Here is a 15,741-nt window from a genome sequence, read left to right on the forward strand (position 1 = left end):
CAAAATAGAAAGCTGCACCATATAATTCAGTTCCTGTGTTTTGTGTTGCAACTGTTTAAGCTAGTAAAGTTTAATAGCCTCACAAATAGCTGGCTTCATCAGGATTTAAGTTATTCTGGAGGAAAAGGAATTGCAGTTTTCAAGCAGAATATCTTGTGGAACAGCAGCCTTCACTTCTGTAGAAGCAGCAGACTTTCTAGCTGTTAATCTCGGTGTTCAGATAATGGAGAACTAACTTTGGTACACTGGTATGTTGTAGTTAGTCTGATGGAAACTTCTATGAAAATGTACTGCTCAAAGGGCTCTAGTTACAGTAAATTAGGATCTTGCAAAATTATTTTTTAAATTGTTTTAAATTGTGTCAAAATTTGTCTGCTTTCCCACAAGCCTTGAGGGGAAAAATTACGTGGGCAGAATGGAATGAATATATATATATTTTTTTACTAGATTTGGCAATTATTTTTGTCCTTTTATGTCTAATGTATTTTAAAATACAGGAGTTTCTATGTTAACAGGTTGGCCTTTTAAATACCTTTTTGATTTTTTTACATCAAAGTGGACTCTTGATGTTCAGGTTTTAAGTGAAATAGGGCCACCAGCAAACACTACTCCTATAAAAATGCAGATTTAGAGAAATGTTTGTATTTTTAAAAAAAATTTCATTAGCTCAGGCTCAGGTCCATGTTAGCTCTGTTTGCCCCTCCTGTGAAGTGGAAACTTGAAAGTGCTTTGGAAGGAAGGGTTGGCAGGAATGTGTAATAGTAGAAGTCGGTTATCTCTTGGATTGCCTGGAAATTGTTCCCTCCATTTTCTAAAATAGAATTCTGGGTACTTGTGGCTATAGTCTCTTCTGTGGTCTTAAGATTTCACCATGGTCTTACGATACCATCCCATTTCACTCTCTGTCTTTGGAAAGAACAGGAAATTTGGGGGAAAGGATCCTATTTCTACAAAGCTGATTACTGCTAATAGATCTCTTGTGAAGTCCTTATTTAGATGCAAGCATACTGAAGTTGGTTGGCGTAAGAAGAGTTCATAGTGGCACAAATTTCAGTTTCCACCTTACAGCCTTATATGGGTGATTAATTCTAAAATGGAATCATTTGGACTGAGTCAGCAGTTTAGCATATTGAAAGTCTCAGTTTGGTTTGTATTGAACATTAATTTGCTCTGCAAATGCAGAGCCAAACTGATTGGTTATGTGCACCTTCAACAGAAGGTGTCTAAGTATGGACCAGATCTATCTAGAAAGCATACTTTGAAATAGGAAATTACAATAAAGTTTCTGTGAGAACCAGCATGTGTTGGAAGCATAGGAGAGATTAAAATAACATCAAAAAACTAGTGGCTTTTTGTTGTCAAAGTGCTTGGGGCAAGAGCAAGCAGGGAGGAACTGCAGTTCTTTGTTTGCAATGCAGTCTGGATTTTATTACTTGCAAAGTGAAGTCATGAGGGGGGACGTCTGTTTTTGATGGACAGATATGTTGCAACTTACGCTGAAGAAGCTTGATCATAAACTTTTCAGCCTGCTAACAGCTTTGAAGATAGGACTGAAACTGTGATTTGTCTGTTCAGCTCCTGCTTATTGCCTGTTGGTCTTGTCCCTTTTTCACAATTGCAGGACGTTAAGTATCCGTGCTGATGCAGTTAAGCATAAATATTGAGTTTTAAAACTTGCTGCTCTGTGCTTTGCTGGTTACTGAAGCTGATGTCCAGTATTTCTGAGGTGCTGCAGCAACAGGTGTTTTCTAATTGTTTACAAAAAATGAGGAGTTCTTAAAGGTACTGATCTTCCCTCTCTGCCTCTTTTGCAGTAATTCATTTTTGTGGCCCAAACTAAAACTTGGAAGTTCTAAGTGCACAAAATCCTGCGGTGGTCTTAACAAAACGGTCTTAAGAATTTTCTTGTGTTCTGGGGATTTATCTAATGACACTTCTACCTTTTGATCCTCTAGCAAAAAAAGTCTTAGAGTTGGACTCCCAAGAGAGTATTTCACACAGCTGTCTTTTGGAAGTATGGAGGTCTCTATCTGGATCATAGTCCCCCTGTGGAAAAAATATTTTATATTGTAGTGGTAGGATCTTAAGGAAAAAAAAAAACCAAACAAACCTGAAAATCTTCAGAAGGAATTGAAGTTCTCATCAATATGTCTAGATACTAAATGTTAAAACATTAGAATTTTGTTTGTAAAATTTATCTTGGCACTTGCATTGTTTTTGAGTTAACTGAAGAAAATGTGTAAGTGGCATCAGAGAATGGGCAAAGGAACTGGTTCTCAGGTGCTTGCAGACTGCTACTTATAGGGACTTCATTCTGCTTCTACTCACATCCTATTGCCAGGCAGTTGGACAGAAGGCTCTTACTCTGAAAATAAGTATCGCTGCTATATTAGATATCTGTCCAGAGATCTAGCTGGGTCCTGTCTCTGTGTGAAAAAGGAGTCTTGTTATAGCCTCAGTTCTCTCGAGTGTGGAAAGGTAGGTCTTGACCCTTCTAGCAAGAGTAGGCCTGTGTACTAGTTAAAGTAGTGACTAGTGGATTTAAGACTTAAGACCAGGCCCGAGTGTCTATCACCTTTGTGATACTGTCTTTAGCTTAATAAAAGTTGTTTTACTAGGATGTTGTTTGGGGTTATGTGGTAGGGCAAAGAACTTAAAACAGAAGTACGGAATGTCTCAAATCATCTTATTGCTACTGAAGCAAAGGGTGCAGTACCAGAACACTTGTGCAGCTTTTCTGACAAACTACTTATATTTGAATTCCAGCTTGCATGGTTTCTTGTGTATGCAGACTCGCTGAACATGGAAAAGTGTGTTTCAGGTGGAGCCATGGTTCTAAAAATGTTTTCAGATAACTTCTTGGCTAAGGAAAAAATTTCAGTGTTAAATGTGATTAATAATTTTGGTATATGTACAGAGCATTAGGTATTTTACTGTATGCAAAGAGTATTTGAATCTTAACGTTTTTGGATGATGCTGTTTCGTTCACAACTAAAATTAATTTTGAACTGCAGGTAGAGTTCTTTGGTGTGACAGAGTAGGAGGTAAATTGAAAGCAAGGAAGCATGTTTACAGGTTGTGATGACCCATTTAATGTAGGCTTTGAATCACCTTGGAGATTACTCCATTGATAATATTTCATCTCCGCTGTCTTAACAATACTAAATTTTAGTTGTCAAAGCCTTTTTGTGCATGTCAATCCAACACTTAAGGGTTTGCTTTTTTTCCAACTTCTTTAAAGATAGTTCTTCTATGTCTGGGGTGTGCATATTCCAACCTAAACAATTCTATGATTTTTACCTTGATTTATCATATAGCAAAACACTTGCTGTTTTTGTTTTGTATCATGTGTTGCTTTAGGTAATAAGAGCTGACTGGTCCCTCCATCTGAGTTTCAATTGCACTATATTTTGTCTCATATTTTAACTAATCTTAATTTTTTTCAGGGTTGAACTGTAAAGCCAGTTATGCTTCTGGATGCAGAATATGCTTCATCGTGCCATAGTGCTAGTTGTTCATCCTGCCACTTACTGTTAAATATTTGAGTGTTTTCTTTCTCCTGACTCAGCTATGCTCAAATTCCTTGCTCTGTGTAAGATAATGTGCCTATTTTTAAACTTACATATTAGTGGTACATTTGATACTGTCAAATATTTCTGCCTTTGAGTAGCTTTTTAGATCTACATCTTGTATGGTGTTTGCCAAGGAAGATGTACACAGTGCATTGTAAACATAGGTGTCTCTAATGTATATGGTATCATTGTGTGAAAGCCTACAATAAACATGCAAGTGATGCAAGAACCTGATTTCATAAGTCAACCTGTCAAGAAAGCATGGGAAAACTACTACTGCTTCCCTTCGTCTCAGGCTTCTCATAAAGATGGGCATTCTGGTAGATGACAGGAAGACTGCATCATTGATGCAGTAAGGCTTAAAAAAAAAGTGCTCCTCCGATGTGTTCTAGGGCCTCTGTGTTTGTGAAATGCTAGTACTAATACTAGTATTTATGCAGGACATTCCTGAGACCTCATCTCAAATGCATATTTTGGTCACCCTATAAAACTCATTGTTTCCAAAACTCTTCAGTCTTTCCCTACAGGAGATCCCTTTTTGATTTTTGTCCAGATTGCAAGAACATGCAGAACACCTGGCAATTGTTTGAGGGGTTTATGACAAATCTGTGAAGGATCATTAAATGAGAGATCTGTCTCTGAATGAAAGATGTCTGGTATGGAGTTCTCTAGTGATTATTGTAAGGATTTTCTGTTGGCTGCCAGTACTTTGCCTACATTTCGTATGTCATCCTGTCATAACTGATAGTAATCCACAATTTTGTGAAGTAAATGAAGTACTGGTTTTGGATGTGTTGGCAAAAAAAGAAGCAAAGCTGGGAAGAGTAACTCCTGTAGTGTAATCAGGCTGCATATGCAATGTATGTACCAGTGTTGTATGTAAACTTGTGATAATGTGTACTGTAGGCCGATGTGAGTTCATTTTACAACTGGAGGGGTGCAGGGGGCAGCCTTTCAAAGACTGCTGCTTAAATACTTGCGTAGGCAATTTAAGTTTAATTGTCTCTAGGCTTTATGCTGGGATTCTTTTCAAGGGAACTAGTTGGAGGCACAGGAATATTACTAGTTCTTGTGTACTGCCTAATCTGATTGTTACTTGTAAATCTTTAGAATAATTTTGACACATCTGCATGGTTTCAAACCAGCATGTTTATCTGCTTTTCAGTACGCTGAAAAATTGCATCTAGCTAAATCTTCCCCTTCGCCAATAGCTTTGTAAAGTATATAGGATGAAGAGTTGTAGCACACTTTTGATACTGAGTTGATTTGCCTTTATCAGAATTGGTTAAGGGCTCACCCTAATGTTGTAGACATGTACCTACTCACAAAGGACTTGTATGGTCATACAGAAGTACGTGAAACAGAGCTGCAGGGGTGTGTGTGTGGTGATTATTTTTTTTTATGCAGTGAGTTAATAAATCTGTAAGGTAACCAGAATGGATTGTGGAGGAGGCTTTTTTTTTTTTTCCTGCAGTATTGTTACCCCCTGAATGGAGAACTGGGTTTTCTTAAACTGAGATGGCTGGATGTACCTTCCATCTCACTGACAAAGCAATCAATTCACTGCAAAATGAGAGTTGATGTGAGCTTCAAAACTTTTAATGAGGCATTTAAGCCAAGTGACAAGATGGTCCAGCTGGTTAATAGCTCATCAGGAATTCAGTTCAGCTAACACTTCAGTTCTATAATAAGCTGTATGTAATAAATAAAACTGGTATCAGACAGCAGATTTATCCATTTATCTTCCATTGATCAAACAGCAATTTTAAAGTGAAAGTAAATAGATCAGCTCTCTGTTCTAATACTGGTTATTTTTGTATAGCCCACCATTTTGATTACTGTCCCTTATGTTCAGCTCTTCAGGATGAATAAATTGAATAAAATTTATAGGCATCTCCCCCCCCCCCTCCCCCGACTTCTGTGTAAGGAAACACAAATGCTGCTTAGAACAACCCTAGAATAGAAGTGACTGAAGCCTAAACAGTTGCTTGCCATTCTTAGTCCAGATTCCTGAGGACCTGAGAGATTCCAGAGGAGGCTGTGATGAAGCCATAGGTTTCATATCTACTGTTAAAACTTTTTCTCTTAGTGGTTATGTGGAGAGGGAAGGAAAATCTAAAATTAATAAAGTATGAGTGTATAGTTATTAATGTACTCTGAAGCTGCTATGTAGTTTTCATGGCTGTATTCCGAAGAGTGCAAGTTTCCCCAAGGAAACCGTGGGATTAGGCAATGTACTGATTAGTTTTAGTCATTGTTTTCTGCAGAAGTGGAATTTGGTTCAGTTCGGCCTACTTGTTTTTGTCTGTGAATGTGCTGATGTGAGAGACTGGGGAGAAAGGTAGTATAGACTTGTATTAATGTGTATGTTCACATACAGCTCTGGAAAACAAGCTAGTAATCCAGTAGAGACTTCCAGGTGGTACAATATTGCTGATGTTTGATTTTTGTTTTTTTTTTTTTTTCTCCTGGGAGAAGTGAGGTGCTTTACTGCCAGGTACATCATACTCAAGTTTCTTAATTTTAGTGGTAACCTAAAAATCTACACTGGCTGAATTCTTTGGAAGCCTGTCAAGCAGGTAGACAGACTACTCTATAACCTTTTTGGAGTTGCACAGGTTCTATTCTCTGTCATTACCTTTCCAAGAAGGGCTTGAGGTGTAGCTGGCTGCCCCAGTCTAAGCAGTATGCTTGCATCTGTCAGCCTCTGGTGAGCACTGAGCATGAGCATTCCATCTAGTATTGCATATGATATTGAAGTGCACTAGTGTAGCAGTGTAGTCATCTTTGGAATTGATGAAAATAAAAATCCCACAGTGCTACTGCAGCAAAAGTTACACTTTGTCATTGGGAGTTGTACTTCAGGATTTCTTATGGCCTTACATAAAGAGGAAACATCCTGATCTACTGTTTTCATGTAGAGAAACAAAAGCATTTTTCTGCTGCTGTATTTACAATGCATGTTGTATTTGCATGCCCCTTACACACTTCTAATCCCACTTCTGCCATTTCCTCAGTGTGAGGAAGTGGGGCAGGATGGCTTTGTATCTCATCAGCTTAGTGAGATCATCTTTGATGCGGTGTTCAGAACTTCCTTTTTTTAAAGCATCTTTGTTTCTCTTTGTCCTAGTTACTCCTTACTGCTTGCTTCCTGTACAGCAGTAACAGCGTTAGCAGTAGATTTGTTTTGAATGTTCTCGTGAATTATAGGATCCTGAAAACTTAAGGATTTAGCCAGCTTTCTTTTTTTCTAGCTGAAGACCTGGAAGAATTGCATAATTGTGACTAGTTACAGGTCAGTTGTGTTTAATCATGCTAGTACTTGCTGCAGGCAAGCACAAACTTCAGTTCTGATGCCTTTTCTGTTATCAGGAGACTTATTGAGGATGTCTGTTCAAGCGTAGGTTAAATCTATGACATTGCTGCCACCAGGTGTCTTAAATGCTGCTACTACTACAGCTGGCACAGGTGCTACTATGTATGTAAAAGTGGGAAGTGACCACATCAGAGGAATATAATTATTGGTGGTGTTGTCCTCCCCTTCCCCTGTGGTGATGAATCATAGCTTCCTCGAAACTGACAAACAATTGCAGGATAAAATGGGGAGCAGTGCTAAGATCTTTGTCACATACATAGGCTTTAGTTGCAGATACTCCCCCTTCACTATTAAGACAAAGTCATATTTCTTATTTTCTGAGACTTACTGAAGTATCCATCCTTTCAGGGTATGTATAACTGACTTCATCAGTCAGAATTTAGTCTGAAGAAGGCTTTTGTCTGTTCCCCTTCTGATCACTGAGATTTTCCCTTCCCTCCTCTTCTTCCTTTTTTTTTTTTTTTTTTTCCTGCTGCCATTAGTTTACCCAAGTATCATGTTTGTCAGGATAGGTGTAACTTAATTCTCTAATGCTAACCTTTGGAGTAGCAGCAAGAAACTTGCATACATTTGCTGCACCACTTATATTTGTGAATGGTAAGAGATATTAGAAGAATCAATTGTATTTTTTGGTGTTTTTTAACAAAATGCCTGCATCTTCCAATGAATTTTCTGCTGTGCTGCTATTGTACACTGAAATTAAAATACAGAAGAGAATGTATAGGTAGATGCTTTTCTCCAGGAAACTGTACAACTGATGTGAATAATCCCTCAATATTTCATTTAAGAAATTAGACAAGTCATCAACCTGAAATGTAAAGTATTTTTAATACCTTGCATAAGAAGAAGCCTAGAAAAAAATATTTACCCTTAATCAGGAACTTTAAAAGGTGTAATGGATTAATGTTTTAAGCCTACTCTTTTCCATTGTGTTAGACTATATTGTACTTTAGTGTTACCTTTCTCAAGGTTATTTGCATACTCCACAAAGACTGTCTGTAGCTTATATAAAATTGATTTTCTCGTGGAGACTTGCCAAGCAGTGATGTGAAATTGTACTTTCAGGAAGTATTAACTTGGTATTACTTTTCATTCTGCTGCTCATCCTCAGGAGCTTTGTCTTCCATCTACAGACTAAGATGAGGAGGAAAGGGATGGAAAAATTTTGGGCCCCTCACTACAAGACAGACATTGAGGTGCTGGAGCACATCCAAAGAAGAGCAATAAAGCTGGTGAAGGCTCTGGACTAGAAGTCTTATGAGGAGTGGCTGAGGGAACTGGAGTTGTTTAGCCTGAATGCATACTTCTGGAACAGCAGCTGTTCAGCTCCATTTGATCAGTTTTTTGTATTCAGTGGTTTGTAGAAAGGTTTATGGTGGAAGGATCTGTGCAGATCCTTGATCAATTTTCACGTCTGTTGCTGTACAGGGATGCATTCTGAACCGTCTCTTCCCTCTCCCTTTTTTTCTCTCTGCCTAGTCTTTAACACTGGAACGTCTGAAGTGGTTTATATATTGACACGTAAAAGTAGATGCAGTTCTTATGCAATGGAGACTTCCATTTGTAGGTACCAACTGTGTAATACTGGATGATTTTTAAGCTTAGTGGATTCTTTGTTGATATTTTGTTAATCTAGCTCAACGGTCACTGTGCTCTTTTTTTCTTAACTGCTAGATTTTTTCAGGATGAGAACATTGCAGCCCACAAAGCCTCAGTTCCATTAACACTGCTGAATATCAGAGTGCAGTCTTGCTAGCTTCTCCTCTGATGACCCCTCATTAACCTTGCCTAAAAGGCTTGCAAAGCCTTTCTCATATGCTGCAGAAATGCACACAGAAGAACATTTGTCTCTTCTGTATACTACTTCTTCCTCTGAATAATAGGCTGGGAGCAGCAGTGTCTTCCCCTCAAATTTTCAGACATTTGGAAAGCTTGATAAAATGTTGCTTGGTGCAGCCTCAGTAAGGATAGAAAATTTACCTTGTTTATTATTCAGACTATCTATATTTTAACAGCACTTTGAAGTCTGTCATGGCTGTACGTTTTCAGATCACACCGCTTGAAGGCAGTTCACTGCTCCTAATTTTTCTAGTGTGCTTTCTAGTGCATCTCTTTGGATAAAGCTACATAGTGTCGCTCTAGTGCAGTTTAAAAAACCAAAACCATAAGCCACTAACTGTCCCTGCAATATAGCTATGTAGAATTTCTGGATTGAGCAGTAGTATATGTAGAAAGCTAGGAAAACCTGTCTGTAGCATGTAAAGTGCTCAGTCTTTGTTCCCTTTTTATTGATGATCTTTCTAATATTGTGGAAGAGGGAACAGCTCTAAGTTGTGTTGCAGCCCATATTGAGCTGATTTAAAAAAAATATTGCAGTTTAAAGTTGGCCTGTCACCTGTGATTCTACTTACTTGTAGAAGATGGAAATTACAGGAAGATTTCCGGTTTAGGGTTTTTTCTGTTGTGCATAGAGGTTCCCTGGCGTTTTCGCGATGTTAACTGTACTTGAGATCAAGAAACAGAAAATCACCTTTGAGGATGTATAGTGTGAGTTAGCAGATCTAATTCCTTCCATGTAGAGTGCTTCTCTTGTTATCTGCTTTCTTGGTATCCTGTAGCATGTGTTTGAGAGCGTGCAGTCTTGCGGTGTGTCTCTTCTGCATAACTACATCAATCTAATGCCAGTTAAATTGTCCTAAAGCTTAGCTCAGGCCATTTGGTGTCCGTTAGTAAAAATGGACAGTGGAGGTGAGAGCCTTAGTTAAGCTCAGTCTGAATGGAGAGCAGACTCAAACAGCCTGAGCAGTGTACGATGCCTTGCTGAGATGGCTCTCCTGCAGCTTCAGGTGTCTGAGCCAGGCTCTGCGACCACTTGAGTAGTGTGATGTGCTTTGCAGATGTGTGATTACTTGACACCATATTAATAGGACAGAACTCGGAAGGGCTGTGGAAAGTCACAAATGAAAAGGTATGAAAAATTACTCAGTAGGCTCAACGGCTATGTGAGTGACCCTCTTGAAATTTGAGCTTAATTTAAGTGCCAGAAATGTATTTGCTTTCCTTATTAAGGATGCTGAGTAGATAATAAGCTTTGGTTGGAGGAAAAAAACCCAAAGGACTGCAGGCATTTTTTTGCTGATGAGCTTTTTTTTTCTGTGGCTTGGTACAATAGCTGATCCAGGGGGTGGGGGGTTGTTTTGGTTTTGGGTTGGGTTTTTTTGCATTTATGTAAGGCACCTAGGTACATGAATAGAAAGGGGATAGTAACAGTTCTGTGTGTAATTAATGCTCCTGTAAATTAAGTACCTAGTGAAAGAGTAAGCCTATACCTGTTCTATCATGAATGAGCAAGATCCCTTTTTTTATATTAAATAATGTAAAACCCTCTGATAGCTCTTTCCCAACCAAAAGAAATCAGAGGGTAAGTACATTGATAAATGGAAACGGGCAAGAAAAGCTTACTGAATCATTCTGAGCTGAACAATTGTTTCATTTGCTGCCTGTCTCCATTCAGGCCCCTGGCACTGCAGACCCGCAGGTCATGTGCTGGGAAGCCTCGCTGTTTGTCCTGGCTTGTCAAAACAATTTAATGTAGGTGGAAAGGAATGAATAAAATGAACGGAGTGGGCTTGATGCATCTGTTTCAGTTTGTTCGAAGGGCAGCCCAGTGACTGGGATGTGGCACTAAAGTCCTCTGGGGAAGCTATCGTTTCAGGAAGAACAATGCTGGCCATCTTATGGTTAAATCCATTTTAGGAAGCAAGCTCTCCTACAGTTTGACAGCTTTGTATATTTTTAATTATTTGGGCTATATCAGCTCAGCATGTGTTAACTGGGATAGAAGAATTTGATTTGCTAACTTCTAGATTTAGGACTTTGTGTTGTCTGCCTAAGGCTGCTTCGTTATGGTAAAACAAAACAAAACAAAAACCAACAGCTGAGGGAGGAGAGAGGGTGTCCATTTTTTTTAAATTAGTAGGAATTTCAAAACAAATTGGTCTTTGAGGGATAGCATATCAAGCTGTATGTTATTAACTCTTCTTAAAGTTGTCACTACTTTATAAAATACTTAAGTTTCCCAGGATTATAGAAAAGCATCTTGTGTCTTTCTATTGTTTGGTTTCTGGCTGTTTGATTTAAAAAAAAAAAAAAAAATATAATTCAAAGAAAACATTACATTTGTTTAACCAGTCTAATACTTTGTGATATTGGAATGTTAAGTTGCAAAAACTCAGAGGAAAAGTTTTGCTTCCAGGTAAAACCAGCAAATACATACAGAAATGATCCATCTATATACCTATTTAGTTCATGAGTTACAAGAAGAAGGCTGCAGGGAATGGATCTACTTACTTGAATCATCCTTGAAATGATTTAATTGAGTGGAATTCTTATTTTGAATATGCCACAAACTTATTGCTACCTCTTTAGAGGTAGAGGGAATGCTGAGGGTTTTGCATTTCCTGCAGACTCCTGCTCAAAGGCCACAGTGGAATCTGAGTATTGCCCCAAGGTAGCTGTCTCATTAGAAAGACACACCTGGGCTCTTGAGTCTCTTGGAGTATACACTTATAACAGAGAACTGTGAAAGCTACCCCCCTCCCAAATTCTTCAGCAATGCTCTTTTAAATTCTCATTAATGTGATGATGACTTCTTTCTCTCTGCTACAGCTCTGCTGTACAGCAACTGTGTGTGTGTGTATTTCATGGGATACCAAGATGTTCACATTCGCCTGCCTTTCCCCAAGTATTCATACCTCCGTGGCTGGTAACACCATTTCTCATTCTCCCAAATTACATATGGTACTCTATTATTTATTTTTTTTGCTTATCACAGTAGTTTAGTAGTTGCAGCTGCTTAAATTGCCTTTTTTTTTTTTACAAGAAAGATGGTCACATTTGCCCATACTAACAGCTCAAAGGAAGCCAAAATGTAGTATTTGGGATGGGCTTTGTTCTAGTCCATCTAGGTGCAGTCTGGAAGATCTTGCTGTCTAATATGCTTTAAGGCTCTGGTGTATGTAACACTCAAATTTTAAAAGTGTATTGTCATTTTTAAATCTCTTTTAGTTTGTAGGCTGTTTGCAGGTTGCGTTAGAATATAGTTTGTAAAAGTGTAACCACCTATTGTGTATGCAGTTTCATTTTGTTGGTATAATTGTACATGAGATGTAATTTTTTCTCTGAATGCTAGGGTTGTGGTTTTTCTTAAAAGTATATTTACCCTTTCCTGTTACCTAGTGTTAGTTTTCCTTTCAGGAAAGAATATAAAAACCCTGTTATGGATGAGTGTATGAGTTGTGTATGCAAGGAAATGAGGGTAGTTAAAGGTAGTATGAATCTCTACTATTACAAAACAAGTGGCCTCTCTCTTTCCTACAGCTCTGTTTAATGTTCACTTTTGCTGCTGCAGTACGCTACCAAAGGGTGTGATATTTCCTTGGTTGCAAAAACAGAGCTGTCTGCCCTGGGTGAAATTTGTTGGCCTGTGTTTGTGTCCAGACTTGTCCCAGATCATTAGGGCACTGTGACTTTAAAAGAAGTGTTGAATTATTAGTATGTTGTCCCTGTCTTGTGTATTGTTTTTTGTTTTTTTTTAATATCAGCACTGAAGTGTTGAGTGTCCCTTTTAAACATCACAGATATATTATGCAGGAACTCAATTCTACCATTGATGTGACCAGGAAGAGGAATGAGTCAAAATATGCATATGCATGCCCATTAAGAGTCTGTTCATTGATAGAAGTGATTAGCACGGTTAGTTTCTGTTTGGGGCTGGTGGTATGGTGGTGGGGAAAACTGAATAAGGCCATTAAGGGAGATGAGATTTCCATAGATTAAGATGAGAATTTAATGTCAAGTGCAGTCTAAAACTGGTTAGTACTGTTTGTGGTAGGTAACTTTTTAGACTGCACAAAATAAAGGAAATTTAATCCAAACGTATGTATAAAATTAGGTATTTCGGACAAAAATGAATGCAGGTGTTCATATTACATAGCTAAATTTAAATGTGATTTAAAAGTAATTGTTGCAGCCTTGTTTCTATAATTACTATATATAATAATTGCATCTACCAGTTTTGAAATGTGGATACTGTGGAACAAGAATCTCAGCAGAGGCTGAGAAGAATGATTTATTTTGCTGTAAGAATGATTGTTGTGATTTTTGTATTGTGTGAAGCATTCAGTGTTTTAGAAGCATGTGTGTATGGTCTGTTGACTGATGTACCTATTGCAGCTCACTGCTTTTCTGTATCACAGCTGTTTGTAACAGTCAGTATTAACTGGTTTGGAACAGAACTTTGGCTGCCCTGTTAATTGCAATGAGAGGAAAGCTGTTGGATGGGTAAGATAGCTCAAATGGAAGTACTACTTCCATATTAAGGAAACCCAGCACCTAAGCGGATGTGAATACTTAAATGTTTGTGGATTTATGAAAATGTTACATTGAAATTCGGTTTCTGCAAGCATGCCTATAAAGGAGTGAGAAGAGTTGGTAGTACTAATTCCTGCAGAGTGAAATAGTTGTGGAATTGAATGCTTTTGAGCTCTATAAACTTGTGAGGCTTAAGAATTTGGCATCTTCCTAAGAACTGTGAAAGTATGTATGTTTGATATTCATAGGCACTGGTAAGGTACTGATCCCTGAGGTAATTTCAAACCTGTTTTCAAACTTTCACCTGGAAGACTCTTACACTTCTGAAAATTGGAGCTTCATCTGGAAATTAATTTTTTTCCATGCTTGAAGATACTGTGACCCTCTTAAGTCAATGATTTAAGTGACTGTCAGATGGCTTAGATACTAGCGTGGCTGAATCGTATTGAGAAAACATTACTTGTAAACAGAAAGAGGAATTAATGCCTGGAGGACAATAGGAGGTTATGAACAGTATTAAGTAAACCCTGCATGTTTTTACTGCCTCCTTTTTAATTGAAAAAGAAGCATGAAATCAAGTGACTTAAAATTTTTGCTCAAGCTTGACAAAGGTTACTGGTTATTCCTAAGTAACTGTTAGAAACAATGATTCTGAAATTCTGGGCTTTAAGTATATCTGGAAATGTTTTTTTAATATAAACTGCTTGTGGATCCAAGTTGTGCCAGTCGATCCATCTGACTGGTGTGACGGGTGTGTTGGTAAGGCACTGGTGAGCTGAGAACAGTGAATGCCACAAGGAGACAGTTTTCTCTGGAGATGTGCAGCTTATTCCGGTAATAGCCACTCAGAGTAGTGGTGATATCTGATAGCTGGATGTTGGTAGATAATACCAAGGTATTGTCCAGGAATCTTTTTTCATGATCTGTGGCTGGCCTAAGGATTGCTTTCTGTCTAGTGTGAGTTACGTTTTTGTTTTCCTTGATGCGAGATTACAGGAAACTTGCTCAGTCAGAGGTTATGCCTTTAATCAAAGAAAACTCAATTCAATTACTGTTCTACAGCAATAAGTACATACTATATGTTAAGAGGTTTTATGCTCTGAGTGTTAATAATCTTTATTCCTATGTGTATAAAATCCTGACCACTGGTAACAGACAAGATTATGTACAACATAATCAATGATCCAATTTTGTTTGCTCTTGGACACTTGAATGTTTGAGGACATTATGTTCTCCTTCCACCTCAAGTCAGGCAATGACCAAATGTGTTAGAGTAGGGGGGGGAGGGAACAGGAAGGTAAGACTTGCAATTCTTACTTCTGAGAGCAATCGGATTGTAAGGAGAAAAATATGATAAAAAAGACTGTAATAGACTGTCTTTTAAATAGAGTATTTAAGGGTAATTGCAAACCAGAATGATGTTTAAGACTGCTCATTCTTACTTGTTTGCTGACTGTACCCAGCTGTTTTTCAAGTTGCTGCTCCTCCGAATAAGAAATAAAGCAAAGCTTTCTTATGTACCTTTTCTTTTTCATTAGGATCGGAAGCTGTCCAAGTCAGAGCGACAAAGATTTAAAGAGGAAGCTGGGATGCTGAAAGGGCTTCAGCATCCCAATATTGTCAGGTTCTACGATTCCTGGGAGTCTACAGTCAAAGGAAAAAAATGTATTGTTCTTGTGACAGAGCTCATGACATCAGGAACACTGAAAACGTAAGTAAATTGAGGCATGTCAAAGCATATAAAAATCAGCACAAAATCAGAGCACTAGAAATAGATCTTATTTCAGAATAGATAAGAACAGAGCCCTTTTGCTGAGGGCTAGACTTTCTGAAGGGAAATTTCTCTTTAAAGAGAGTCTTACTAGCACTGCAGGGTATGGTAAAACATCCTTTAAGTTAGCAAGCTTGTCAGATTCTTCCTTGTGATGTCCTAGTAAGCACATACAGAAAAGTTGCAGATTTTGAGAGCTCAGAAAGACAATACTCTATTTTTGCTTCTCGGAATTTTTCATTTTCCTCTCCAGCTGGTTTCCATTTAGCAGGAGCTGGTTTGTAAAGTTCAAAGCATGAATTAATTCACTTCTTTCGGGAGGTTTTGGGTGTTACTACAGTACAAATGAAACTTCATGAAGTAGTACCTAGCAAAAATCTGGAAGTATGCAGGTGGGAGCAGTTTCAACCTGTGAAGTAGTTAAGTGAAACTAGGTCTATGTTTAAGCCAGGCTTAACAGTAGACACCAGCACATGAAACTGCTGCGAGGTCCCTCTGGTGGTGTGTGGAGCCTGGGGGGAGTTACATTGAAATCCCGCCTTTGCCTTGCACTGCAGAAACCTGTTGCAAGCACCCAGTCATCGTTAATCTACTGGAAATAAAACTACCAGCATTTGAAATTCAGGGATTGTGGGTCCTTGTCTTAATGC

At 38.3% G+C, this 15,741-nt stretch overlaps 1 protein-coding gene across 10 annotated transcripts in view; it reads left to right on the forward strand.

Annotated features, from left to right (window-relative positions):
* WNK1 (WNK lysine deficient protein kinase 1) overlaps positions 1 to 15,741 on the forward strand; it is a 104,771-nt gene that overhangs the window by 19,828 nt on the left and 69,202 nt on the right. For all 10 annotated transcript variants that reach the window (XM_037388421.1, XM_037388422.1, XM_037388414.1 and 7 more), the window contains exon 2: positions 14,859 to 15,031. In XM_037388421.1, coding sequence (XP_037244318.1) covers positions 14,859 to 15,031 — 173 coding nt within the window. The remainder of the gene's footprint in view (positions 1 to 14,858; positions 15,032 to 15,741) is intronic.

This window comes from Falco rusticolus, chromosome 5 (genome assembly GCF_015220075.1).
Source record: "Falco rusticolus isolate bFalRus1 chromosome 5, bFalRus1.pri, whole genome shotgun sequence".
Classification (NCBI taxonomy): Eukaryota; Metazoa; Chordata; class Aves; order Falconiformes; family Falconidae; genus Falco; species Falco rusticolus.